General features: G+C 44.0%; 1 protein-coding gene and 1 long non-coding RNA gene across 6 annotated transcripts in view; one reads left to right on the top strand and one right to left on the bottom strand.

The window, feature by feature from the left end:
- The window catches only part of LOC138452408 (myelin-associated glycoprotein-like), a 655,309-nt gene that overhangs the window by 218,974 nt on the left and 422,273 nt on the right, over nt 1–14,062 (bottom strand). For all 5 annotated transcript variants that reach the window (XM_069604971.1, XM_069604972.1, XM_069604974.1 and 2 more), the window contains one exon: nt 8,690–8,950. In XM_069604971.1, the coding sequence (XP_069461072.1) occupies nt 8,690–8,950 (261 nt within the window). The remainder of the gene's footprint in view (nt 1–8,689; nt 8,951–14,062) is intronic.
- The window catches only part of LOC138452464 (uncharacterized), a 431,049-nt gene that overhangs the window by 106,375 nt on the left and 310,612 nt on the right, over nt 1–14,062 (top strand). The gene's annotated exons all lie outside the window — the stretch shown is intronic.

Raw genomic sequence — 14,062 nt, 5'->3', positions numbered from 1 at the left:
TTCCTTGTCCATGTCCTCGATCTGTACCCAACCGAGCTCTTTGCGTGCCTGAGAAATACGGTCATATTTATTCACATCAAAGATGGTACAGATTGCTCTATTTTGTACCACTTGTAATTTGGCATTCATTTTTGGGAGATGCCAAGCTACACTGATAAGCAGTACTGCACTCTAGAAAGAACTACTGCCTGGACTAAGGCTTTCAGGTGGTCTGTATCAAGAAAATGCCTTACACAGATGAAAATGAGCTGCTTTAACTACAACATCTAGATGTGGTGTAAAAGTCAATTGACTTTCAAATAGCACATCTACATTTCTGACCACCTTCACTGGTAATGGTGGACTCCCGAAGAGGGTAGGCCATGGAAATGGAACAACTGAGCCTGTATCACCGCCTAGCTGGAGAACATATGTCTTGTTTCCATTGAATGGTAGAAAGCTGTCCTGCATCCACCGCTGTATACCTCCTAAGCACTCTGTTACCTCCCCACCTCTGTCAGGTCCTCCATGCAGATCAATCAGAATCTATGTGTAATCTGCATATAATTGACACACAAACCCGTATTGTTCTATCACTGGGGCCAAAGGTAACATGAACACAATAAAAAGCAGCAGGGGCAGTGCTGCGGCCTGGGGTACCCCTCAGGAAAGATTGTTATAGGTAGAGACATCCTTTCCCATATTTACTCGCAGTCTCCTATGTTTCAAAAAGGAATCCAACCAGAGGCAGACATAATTTTTGGTCATAGAGGGGGAAAAACTCAAAGGAACAAAGCAGGTATGAATAGCCAAATAAATGCAAAAATAGGCAAAAACATTGCAGCCACAATGCACTCAGCTGCCAATGCGGCCGGCTGGTGTTACATACCCTGCTGGTGTGAGAGGTTTGGCTTGAAGTTGAGCAGACAGCAGTTCTTTATCTCCCAGCAGACTAAGTGCCTCCAGCAGGATATCAGTAACTGCAGCAGATCTTAAGTTTGATTGTGAGGGTGTCAAAACCACAAAGATGTAGCAGTTCATTAATAGATGGATACGTTCAAAAGTGGGTAAAAAAAGCTGCCTGCATTGCACCTCCTCAAAAAAAGTCATGGCCAATGTGCCAGAAGCAGCCAGTTTCAAGGAGTAGATACTCCCTCTTCTCATGATGCTTCAAGCTATCCAAGACACAGCAGCCTGCAGAGCAGAAAGGGTGTTGCCAGTAGCGTTTCATCACTAGTTTTGTTGCAGCAAAAATCAATTAATTGCAGTACAAGATATTAGTGGGGTCATGGGCCAAAGCTTGCAACACCCTGTCACTAAGGGATCATAATCTAGCCCTCTGAGGATCTTCTACACCAGACCAGTCTGTCCACCTCATTCCAGGAGAGGACAGAGTTTTGACTGATGAGCTCCAGAAGCTGCCATGTTTCCTCACATGGGGAGTTCCTACACATGCTATTCATGATTCTGGACTAGCCTACACAGAATAAATCTCCTCTGATATAAAACCCTGTTTGAACACACTACTTAATAGTCTGAGCTCTCCTCTACAAGTAACTTAACCTGGACCAGGCACTCCATCACACAAGGACAACTAAGTTTAACAAATGCTTGCTTTTATATGATAGGTAATTGTAATTCGATCAATGGCAGTAAGAAACATAACATGTATACTGCAATATCTAGAGAAAAACCTGTTTGCCTTCTTTGCATATCCTCAAAAAGACGTTGATCTAGCTAGAAAAGAAGCCTAAATATATATTATATGATATGGCATTTATAACGCACCTATACGCAAGTGTTTCATAGCGTGACGAGGCAAGGGAGGGGGAACAGAGGGAAGGCATAGATAACGATCTTACTAGGTCAGGTGACATTGAGATTGCGCAAGTGCGGGGGGGTGGCAGAAAAGGGAAAGTAGGCTCAAGCATAGGACCAACAGTAAAATAAATAAGATGAATAAAAACAGTAGGTAAAAGTACGGCCAGCTAGTGACAAGTGCAGGGGTAAGTGTAGACATCAAGTGTCAAGAGCTGGTGGGGACTGTAGGGATACAGAAAACAGCCCCCAAGTGCAGGAGTTGCCTGGGAGGCAGAGCAGGAGTGCAGCTGGCGGGTAAGGGGATCTGGGCCGAAGATCAGAGAGTAGCCAGGTGACCAGTGCAGTTTCAGTCAGGAGTTCAGCAGGGGAGAGGAGGAGAGAAAGCAGAAGCAAGGAGAAGCAAGGAGGAAGCTCTTGAGGTGCTTACGGAACCGGAGATGGTTCTCTTCGAGTTTCAGGGAGGCAGGGAGGTTGTTCACGAGGGAGGCCCCAGCTGAAGAAAGAGATCTGCCACCAACTTGTTGCTTGGAGAAGCAACTGCTCCTGAGAGATTTGGAGGGGGATGAGCGAAGAGCTCGAGAATGAGTTGGAGGTAATGAGGCCCCAGAAGGCCTTTTGGACAATGCAGAGGGTTTTGCACGTAATCCTTGCAGCCACTGGGAGCCAGTGCAGATATTTCGGTCCTGGAGTGACACAGTCCCTGGGCTTGAGGCCAAGGACAAGGCTCGCAGTCCTGTTCTGGATGAGTTGCAGAGGACGCAGAGTAGAAGCAGGCAGATTTAGGAAGAGGATATTACAGTATTCAAGCCTAGAGAGAACCAGAGCTCTGGAGATAGTGGGCTTCTGTCGGAAGGAGAGGAAAGGAAGAAAGGAGATGCAGTTCGTAGTGTGACTTCTTAGAGATGTCAGCGATGTGAGGAGAGAAGGAGAGAGTGGAGTCGAAGATGACCCCAAGGTTTTTAGCCTCACAGGTGGGAGAAGGAAGAGGGCCAAGAGAGGCTAGCCAGAGAGCGACAGGAAAGGAGGGAGAAGATGTGCCAATGAGGAGAATGTCAGTCTTACTGGCATTAAGGCAGAGATCGTTGGCGCCGCACCACTCATGGATAGCGGACAGACAGTAAGAGATGAGAGAAGGGGAAGAAGTGGCGGAAGGGAGCCTGAAAATGAGCTGAGTGTCATCTGCATAGCACTGAAAGTTGGGAAAGAGAGCGTCAATGTGGTAGGCAAGAAGTGCCAGGTATTGGTTGAAAAGCCAGGGAGAGAGGTAAGACCCCTGGGGAACACCACAGGTAGAGATAGAGATAGAGGAGAGGAAGGATCCAAGTTAGACCTGGGAGGGTCGATCAGAGAGGAAAGAGATCAGCCAAGCCAACGCCTGATCGGTGATACACAGACTATCACAGAGATGGTTGAGCAGGATGGCATGGTTTACAGTGTCAAAGGCAGAAGAGAGATCAAGTAAGATGAGGACACAGGGGGCTTTGGAGTCATGGTTGGAGAGCAGGTCTTCACGGATGTTCAGGAGAGCAGTTTCTGTGCTTCTGGCAGCTCTAAAGCCAAACTGATGGTAATGGAGACAGCAAACCAATTCAGTGTGAAGATTAATCTGGGAGATGGCCAGCCTTTCCAGGAGTTTGCCTAGGAAAGGAGTGATGGAGATTGGGCGGTAGTTAGTAGGGCAGGAGGGGTCGGCTGGGGGTTTCATAAGAAGAGAGTGTACTAGGGAGTGCTTCAAGGGGAATGGGAAGTCTCCAGTGTCGAAGGAGTGGTTGCAGAAGTCAGCCAAAGCAGGAGCCAGGGTGTCAAGGTGGTCCTTGATGGTTTTAGAGGAACAGGAGAGAACCCGTTTCAACGAGGCTTTTATAGATCGGACTTGTCTAGAAACCTTGTCTGGGGAGAACAGGGTAAAGGCAGAGAATGAGGGAAGACAGATGGCCACAGAAGGGCTAGATGAAGAGAGGGGAGTAGAGGTAGGAGTGGGATAGGAATAGAGAGAGGACAGGATGTCCTGAGTTTTAGAGAGGAAATGAGAAGCCAGGGCCATGCAGAGGGCCTGGGAGGGGAAGGTGAGGTAGTGACTGCAGCAGGATTGGCCAGCTCCTTGCAGATTTTAAAGAGTTCAGCTGAGTTGTTGGATGCCGAAGACACGCGGGCTTGGATGAGGGCTCTCTTTTTGGTGCGGACAGAGAGCCAGTATTGCCTTTGGAGCAGGCGGCAGGCCAGTTTGTCAGAGGATGTACAGGAAGCATGCCATTTCCTCTCAGCACTCTGCACTTGCGTTTAAGGGTGACGAGGTCTGAGTCATACCAGGAATTGCATTTGGCTTTTTGGGCATTGGCTTTGGGCTTCAAGCGGATCCTCGTGACAGGGGCAAGATCATCAAGAGTGTAAAATATAGTAGAGTGAAGCATAGAAAGGGCTGTGTCAGGGTGTGGCTCATCGGAAGCGGGGGCGGGGGTGAGGTGAACAAGTGGCAGTGAAAGCTGCAACTGACACACGCTTCATGGGTCGGATAACGAGAAGGTAGGTGGCAGTGCTGGAGTTGGCTTGGCCTGAGGGGTGCAGAGTGTGAGCTGGGAGGAAAGGAGAAAGTGATCACTCCAAGAGAGAGGAGTTGTGAGAGGGATAAAAAGGGGAAGGTCTGTAGAGATCAGAACATCAAGAGTGTGCCCTGCAGAGTGAGTCGGGCCAGAGGGGAGGATAGAGAGGGAAAGAGAGTTGCAGAGGTCACACAAGAGTCCAGAGGAAGGACATGAAGCATCCAGGTGGATGTTAAAGTAAGTTTGTTTGTTTGTTTGTTTATTCACTTGTTATGCGCACCAGACAGGGTGCAGCATAACAGACAGGTAACAGGGCACAGCAGTAAGAAGATGCAAGGTTACAAAATATACACAATATACAATATAAAGGCTTACATAGTTACAAGATATACAAAATATACAGTTTAAAGGCATATATGGTTACACAGAAATGAATAGTGTGCATATATGCAGGTAACAAGGTGTCACAGAGTTTAACAAGGAGAGTTATGCAAGTGAGAAAAAGCTTATCTAGGTACAGTGTAGGCCACGGTAGGAGACTAGGGGTCAGTAGAGAGGAGGTGTTTGATGGGGTTTTTTCTGAAGTGTAGGTAGGCTTGGTCTGCTCTTATGTCTAGTGGCAATGAGTTCCATAGTTTGGCAGCCTTCACTGGGAAACTATTGCCGCCAATTGTGGTGAGCCTGTATCTAGGTATGGCCAGGCAGTTGGCGTTGCCAGCTCTAGTAGGTCTGAGAGAAATTCTTCTGTGAAGTTTGTTTGTAAGGTAACTGGGGCCGCATTATTTAGCGCTTTGTGGGTCAGTGATAAAGTCTTAAGCTGAAATTTGTTGCCAGTAGATAGCCATTTATGTTGGCGTCTAATGGAGGAGATATGGGTTATTTTGTTTATGCCAAGTGCTGCTCTCAAGACATTATTTTGCAATGTTTGGAGCCTCCGGATGGTGGTTTTATTAGCACCACTGTATAGGGCATTACGGTAGTCAATTCTGGATATTATTAAGGCTCTGGCCAGGATCAAGCAGCTGTCGTTGGAGAGGAATGGAATTGCTCTTATCAGCTTGCAGGTGTAGGCTGTGGTAGAGGACAAGGCTTTTACCTGTTTATCAAAGGACAAAGTGGAGTCCAAGTAGAAACCAAGGGGTTTTACTTCCTTGGAGACTTTGATGGTATTCCCGTTGATATTGAATGAAGAAAATTCCTGACCTAGTTTTTCGATGTTGGCGTGTGTACCCATGATTATTAACTCTGTCTTATCATCGTTCAGGCACAGGCCATGAGTGGCCATCCAAGCCTGGATGATAAGATATACCCTGTTCACCAACTCCGTGTCCTTACTATGATCCCCAGAAAGCGTTAAAATCTCCAAGAAGGATGAGTTTAGTGGTCGAGACCAAGAGAAAAGAGGCAAGGGCCGCCGACTCAGAGAGGAAGGAGGGATCTGACCAGGTGGCCAATAGATGGTAGATACAGTAAGGGTATGGCTAGGAGAGAGAGAGAGCCTGCAGACGAGGCATTCAAAGAAGGAGTAGGCCTGCGTAGGAATGACAGAGGCAGGAATCCACTCATGGAAGATCAAGGCTACACCCCCTCCGGAACGATTGGACCTGGGCGTGGTGACGATCTTGTAGCCGTCAGGAAGGATAGTGTCAAAGCTTGTGACAGAGCTGGCCGTGAACCATGTCTCAGTGAGACCGAGGACATCACGGTCAAGTTATTCGATGAGGCGGCAGAGGTCAGAGGAGTGTTTGACAGCTGAGCGACAGTTTAGAGTGGCAATATGGAGAAAGTTGCTGGCCCTGAAAGACTTCCGGGGAGGGGTACAGATCAGAGGTACACCCTGCGGAGGTGTAAAAGAACACCGAGGAGGGGCAGAGGAGGAAGGAGGAGAGGGCAAGGTAGCCAAGGAGGAGACACCAGAGGGTGACGAGGAAGTCATGGAGGGAAGAGAGGGGACAGCAGAAGAAGAAAGGAAATTGATGAGGCGCGGGAAGCATGTATCAAAAAGAAGAAGTTTGGCCTGAGGGTCTTGGACCAAGACGCTACCATTCAGGGAAACATCAATGATGACCTTAGAAGAGAGGAAGGAGGACAGGAGGGCCTCCCACCGGGTACCACCATTAATGGGAGACGAAGAGAAAGGAGAGAGCACAGAGACCACATGTAGAATTCATAGGTCTGGCGAGGGAACGACAAAGAAGATGTCGGTGACGGTTTGCCTGGAGGAAGCACTGGTATAGGTGTCAGCGATAGGGAGGCCTGGGTTGGAGACCAGGATGTCCTTTTTAAACTTCTTCCTATAAGATTTAGTGAGGAGAGCAGGGTAGTCGATAGAGAAGCAGTTAGAAAAGATAGGAGGGACACAGAGCACCATAGGGTAGGTGGGGAGAGGAGAGGAGAGAAGAGGAAAGGGGATGGGAAAACACTAGGGAAGGAACCAGGGAGGGGCGCAAGCAGACGAGACAGAGAGGGACAAGACAATAGTAGACAATCGGACAAGAACGACAGGCGCTCAGACAATGGTGGAAAAATGTGCTGAATGAATGCTTTGCTAAGAAGGCAAGACCACAGAACGGCACTATTTTCACAATGTAGTTTAAATACTGGAGAAAAAGCACACATGAGTCTGAGAGTCCTGTATAATGGGAAAAAGGCTGGCTTTCACAATGCAATTTTAAATACTTTCAAAATGTAATCTTAAGTACTATCACAATGCAAGTATTAAATACTGGAGAAAAACACACCCAAGTCTCAGTCCTGTATAATGGGAAAAACGCCTGGTTTCACAATGCAATTTTAAATACTTTCACAATGCAATCTTAAATACTATCACAATACAATTATTAAATACCGGAGAAAAACACACCTAAGTCTGAGAGTTCTGTATAATGGGAAAAAGGCCTGGTTTCACAATGCAATTTTAAATACTTTCACAATGCAAGCTTAGACAATATCACAATGCAATTAGTAAATACCGGAGAACAACACAACTACGTCTGAGAGTCCTGTATAATGGGAAAAAAGCATAGGTTTCACAATGCAATTTTAAATACTTTCACAGTGCAATTTTTAAATACCGGAGAAAAACATACCCAAGTCTGAAAGTCTGCTATGTGGCAGGGTATTAGGGTAGAGTGCAGATTCTATTCCTTTTTTCGAAACCTAGCATATTCTGGTCCTACAGCTTTCTTAATTGGTCAGAAGACACGCCCATATACATATTGAAATGAGAAAGCTGTCTTGAATGTTGTATCCTACTTATGAGTTGTATTTCGTGTTGAAAAGTTGAAGCAGTGGCTTCAGGAATGTTGAAACGAAGTTGTCCTGTGCATTGTCATACATCACATCTAACGGACTCCTACTAGGCTGAATAACATCTTTAATTCAAGTGCAGGCATATTTTGAATGGGCTGCAGATAATCAGACTCTAACCTGCTATTTTGAACTGTTTATATGAATGAGTGCATAGAACAGAACTGCCGACGCGTTTTTCAACCCCAAAAATCGGGTCTTTTTCAAGGCAAACCGTATACGGATCGATCTTGAAGTGCAAATGCCGCACTCATCATGAGAAAATAGCCAGCTCTGATGATGTATATATGCTACATTGGCTTGTCCGATTGGAATACTGGTGAACAAGTAGTTTAGGGAATTTACAATACGGCCGTCGCGGGATCTATCCCGAATATCTCACAGCATTGATTTGAGGACGGAAATTCCCTAAACATATAAACAGTTAAAAATAGCATTGGCTCATGATCTTTTTGGATTTTACTACTTGTCACTTTGTGCTCATTGTCTTGTTATACAACACAGTTTATATGTGTTCCCTTCAACTTCGCAGGGCTGCGCAACGACTTAGAGGTGACACCTTTTGAGTTTTCTCTTACAATCAATTAGCATTTTTGAGCTACCTGCTAGTCCCTGATACGTGCAGCAACCCTTGTCTCACCATTTGGGTAGACCCACCATACTGGACTTGCGTCCCAGTTTCGGATCTTTGTTATTCCCAGTGCCTCAGAATTATAGCATACCTCAATACTGTTTATACAATAAATTATTGGCTCTTACCAACATGGTTTCCTATAAAGCTCTAGCATATGCCTGGGCTGCCATTTTGGACAAGCGAATAGTCCCTTACTGTGTGTCAAGGACAGGCCCTCAAAAAGAAGGGGAAGTTAGGGATGGTGGAAGGGATATTCTTTCTTCGATATGTAACATTTACCTGTGAAAAATGCAATAAAAGATAGATCTTTGTCATAAAACAAGATCAGCAAAAGTCTGCCAATGAGGCTTAAACGCTGTATACAGAGTTACGGCATAGCATAAGCACAAGCTGTAGATATACTTACATTCTATGGTAATGTTGAAGGAACTACTGCTTCTCCCATACTGGTTTTCAGCCACGCACCAGTACTCGCCATCATCCTCATGGGAGACCTCTGGCAGCTCCAGCAGAAGCTCGTTCTCATATATGGCTGTGCTCAGCAAGCTCTTCCCCTTCATTATGGTTATTATTGGCTCGGGGTTCCCCTCTGTGCTGCACAAGATGGTGACAGGCTCCCCCTCGATAGCCAGGATTGAGGTATTCACTGATGGCTTCCATGGGGCATCTGAAACCCAAACACAACCCGATCACAAGCTTAGTCTTTCCTCCTATTGCCGGGGTTCTGCCACTTTGCATGTTATTCAACATTCTTACATATACAGCAAATGTTTCAAACTGATATATGACATATATAAAATGTGTTTGAAATTAATATATGGAGCTCAAAAATCGTTGGGAAGTTCTTTAGAGTCTAACATAAGAAAGCCCTTTGACAATTCCTGGAGCTCAAAGTATGGATAAAATAAAGAGCACTGAACGAGTGTCAATAACTAATTGACACCATAGAACATTTCAAGACAAGTGAGCATTAATTTTCACACCACATTACATGAGACTGGCGACCTCTTACATTTTGAGAGCAATAACTGATTAAAGCAAATCCCAATGGAGTATGGGAACGCTGTCTGGAATGCACTGCCAATGTTTGCCTTAGCAAAGGAAAAAATGCATAAGCATATCCAGAAGCTCCTAGGAATAAGGTAAACGATGGGACTTATCAGTAGTTTTGGTAATAAGGATGGTCGGTAGAAAACCAGATATCAGAAAAGGGACCAAAATAAACCACACACAGTAGTGGAAGTAACATCATCAAGGTAATGTCCAAAGAGCCCGACCCGAGGTTGACATTCATGATGACAGCAATGTTCTGATAACTATTACAGAATAACAAATAGCCAACTAATCCTGAATCTTTTGTGGTTCAATGTAACAACTTTTCAGCCTTGTTGACTCAAAGGCTAAGCGAGAGAACGGTTGATGTAAGAGATGAAAATCGACAAATGAACAATGACCAAGGAATGTTTTTTCTCCTAAATCCGTTGTTGCCAACAGATTATCCAAGTGTACTCCACCCAGGGAAATCCCCTTTAGAACATTTTTGTAACGTGTACACACAAAATATAATAACTCAATTAACAAAGAAAAATCAATTAACAAAAAAGAATTAAATGAATAATAGAGTCATCTCTTTTCAAAAGATATGTTTTTGTATTTTTTCATTTCTTAATGTTCCCACACTACTTGTGTGGATGTAAGTTTTAGATTATAACTTTTAATTCCAAACATCTAGCATTCAGTAAAAATACAAAATATAAATAAACATATAGATATAAATGCAACCAGCCATGTTCAAAACTCGGAGTACAACATTTCCTTCTTTCAAAACATATCTCTTCCTTTATGTACATATCTCATTGTCCACATCAACATTTGTTTCACAACAACTAGGAAAATAAAGTGTTCTTATTTCCAATAGTTTTTTTTGCCGACGCATTCGGATATCTGTGCTATCCTTCCTCATGGGCTAATTTGATCTGTTTTCCTAACTTCCACTAGTAATAGTTTACAGTAAACTAATATGTATAATTGTGTGCCACTAAACTCTAAATGTTCCAGGAGTGTCTTCCTTTTTGTTGTCTAAACAATGGATACATTACGAATTTAAAAGGCTAACATTACAGACAACCTATTAAGATGAACCAGTATGTGGCCCTACATTATGCCGCTAGCATCTACTTATTGCTACACCCCTTACCCAACAGCTAGTCGGCTGTTATATGGCCGCAGGCAATGTGATTTCCAATCTGGAATCCCGCTGCGTTCCTAAGGGAACAAGGGTTCCATTAGTACAACGAGCGTGGTGTTCGCTCGGGTGGTGTCACCTGCAAGTATTACAATAACACCTAACTGTTCTTCCAAACATAATTCACTCACTGTATCTCCAGTTTTTACTTTGATTTCATAAACAGACCGAGAGGCATCCAACCGCCAAAACCAGTCGGGTGCACCATGTCCGTTTTTGTTACTCAGTTGTAACCATGGCTACCACCCAGGGAGCTCGGAGCACTGAGCTATCCAACCTGACGGCCATCTTTTTCTAGTGAAGTCCTCCCAAGGCTGTAATACAGCCGTTTTATATCTAATATATATGCTCTTGGGTGGTGCAACTACATATAACGCCAGGTCTCTCCGTGTAAAACCGGAACTCTCATTAGCTTTATATTCAATTTAAGACCAAAACTGCTGCCCATTCATATCTCTGCACTGCAGCGCGGACATGAACGCGGTGAAGTCCGCAGGAATGGCCAGACAATGCGTGTTGTGTCCATTTCATGTCTTTCATGCAGCTGCACTGGCTTTGCAGGAGTTAATCATGCAATGAGGAGAGGGGCATGGAAAGGTGTGTGTTCCGGGGCAGAGTAGGAATGTGCTTCAGCTTAGGGAAGGGTGGGATGTGTCTAGGCATTGGCAGAAGCCTTGACATCATAGGGTGAAGGGAGACTCCTCTTTGAGTGAAAAGTATTAGGCGACTGAGGGAAGAAATGTGGGTTAAGAGGGTATCTTCCCCTCAAAGCCTGGGACCAAGAAAGGAAATAGGGAGGGGAGAGGACCCTAACGAAGGAAAAGCTGGCGATACAAGAGAGCCCTGAGAGCGACCCTCACTGCCAACATCAGCGCTGTGCCATATTATTACGCAAACACAACATTTCTCAGACAACATGCTTTGTTTCAAAAGAAAATACTGAAAAGACTTCTATCATCCTTCTCATTCCACTCTATAGTTATGGCAGTGAATATCTTTCTATCATCGCAGCCTATGCTGGACAACCTTGCTACTCGATCTGTAACCGCCAAAGGTTCAAACAATCAACTGCCTGACTTATGTTAAAATTGCCAAAAGGATCATATAACCAAGTTAAAACAATTGCATTCACTGCCTGTCTCATATAGTATTGAATTCAAGAGGATCTTCCGCGAACACAAATCTATACACTACCATATCAGGCCGACCCAGATCTTCAAAAGAATAGCAGTTGAATATTTGTCATTCCACACGTTGTTAGTTAAACAATGTGGTTGTGCTTTCTCCTTTGTAGCAGTCTCTCGTGGGAAGCCCTGCCTGCCGATACATCTGGGACTCAACAGCAATCATCTAGGATTTTGTAAGGCGCTGAAAGTGCATTTTCCACTGCCAAAATCTCAGGCATTACTCTATCCTTGGAGAGAGCTTTACTTTTTCCCTGTTTTAGCGCCAGCATGCCCCTTTCTGGGTGAACATTTTTGCCTAATAAAAAATACTGTGAATTGATCTGGTGTTCAACCTCTGAATTTTTCTATAAAATGATATTGATATGAGCTCAAAGAGAAAAATAAGAAATCTGCGAGGATGGTTTGATACAGCGCATCATTTTTTTCCCGTTCTCAAAGTTTCCCAAAGTGTCCTCCTTCTGAACAATCTGACAAGCACCTGGCAAATACCTGTGAAATTGTTGAAAAGTTTTGGATTTGAATTTTGTTGTGAAGAGTTTGGGCCTCATCACGAGTTGGGCGATATCTTGAATGGGATACCGGCTAACTGTATTTGCGTTACCGCCCACCCGTCTGGTGGTATTGCCGCCTGATCACAGGTTGAGCAGTAAACGAAATTCCCCATTCCAATGGGGAATTTTTGGTGCAATTACCGCCAGCAGTATTACTGCGTGGTAATTGCACCAGAAATCTGCATTTTCCCCACACGTTTACCCCCAGCTTCCAGCTGAGGGTAAATGCTGCCAGACTTGTGATTGGGCGGATCCTTAAATCCGTCTGTAATAGCGTTGCCGCTGCATTTAAGGGCTACCGCCTAACTCGTGATGAGGCCCTTTGTCCCTGATTCTTGTGTCTTGTGGAGATTGCCCCAATCTACTAAAAGGGTGGGAGAGAAAAACGGAATAATTATAGATTGATCTCCCTACTCGATGCATCAGGGACACTATTTGCTAAATTCCTATTACAAGAACTGCAGGACTGGATAAAAACAAGGGACCTCATTTCACACCTCCAGCCTGGGTTCCAAAAAGGAGTGAGGGCTGACTGTTGACCAGTGTTGTCGTTTATCAATCATCCTACAGAGGTATACTGTACTGAAAATAATGCATGCCTATGAGGTATTCATTAACCTCCAGACCACTTTTTACAGTGTCCCCATGGCCCAGTTGTGGCAGGTTTTGCTGAAAAGGGGGGTGCCACCAGGGTTGGTATCCTTGAATGCTCAGCTCTAATCTGATAATTCAGCAACTGTGAGATGGGGCCCGGCAGGAGAATCCACCAGTCAATTTGCTGTTGACAGTGGTGCGAGGCAAGGCTGTATCCTTGCCCCGCTTCTATTCTGTTTATACATCAACAAGATTATCTCAGACCTGGTGGCAGAGTGCCGGGGGGGGGGGAACAAGATGCTCTGAAACTTGGTGTTGATGGTTACCGGGCCCTGTTCTTTGCTGATGACGCAGTTCTGTTTTCTACGCCACCCATGGGGATCAAACAGGGACTGGAGTGTTTTTTTTAATTTTAATAATTTTTATTGTTTAGAATGATAATGGTAATGCATGTATTCACAGGTTACAGACATTTAATAGTGCTTAAAACTGATGGTCAACTGAAATGTACAATATTAACTAGTAACAAAATGAGATTGTACATTAAGTCTTCATGGAACAATTAAGTTATTCCATATAGATGATGGATCAAAGTTCGTATGAACAACTTATTATAAGAGCAAAATTGTTATAAAAAAGTCGGCAAAGGTAGTAATTTAAAGAAAAAGAAGAGAAAAATCGGAAGACAAACTGGTAGACAAACAAAGAACATACTGGAATCACATGGGGGAAAGGGAGAAGGAAGGGTGAGTATAATATGATGTATATTCAGAGTGATATTACAACCATAATAATAAAACATAATGAGCTTATAAGTGAGATTGTTAAAAGAAAGCTATAGTGTTAAATATAAGTTTGAAGGTTCAAGTGCCATGCACAGTCACATTGAAATGGTTAAGATAACGAATAAAGAAAACCCATTTAGCATTGTATTTAGGAATTGAATTAAAAATGTTAGCCATACATAACTCCATTCTTTGAATGTGACAGATAGAGTTCCACCATCCTTTGATAGAGAGAGATCAGAAGTCTTTCCAATTAGCTGTAATACATTTCAAAGTTATACTAATGAATAAATCATAAAGTTTGGCTGACTCAGGAGAAATGTTTGTTGTTATGGCCACACTTCCTAAAAAGACATTTCAAAATGATGACGGAATATTGATCGAGAAAATAAGCTTGATGAACTTCCAAATATCTTG

This window comes from Ambystoma mexicanum, chromosome 1p (assembly GCF_040938575.1).
Source record: "Ambystoma mexicanum isolate Mex_15411 chromosome 1p, UKY_AmexF1_1, whole genome shotgun sequence".
Taxonomy (NCBI): domain Eukaryota; kingdom Metazoa; phylum Chordata; class Amphibia; order Caudata; family Ambystomatidae; genus Ambystoma; species Ambystoma mexicanum.
Note: the sequence above shows the minus strand (reverse complement) of the source record. Positions and strands in the feature narration are given on the sequence as shown.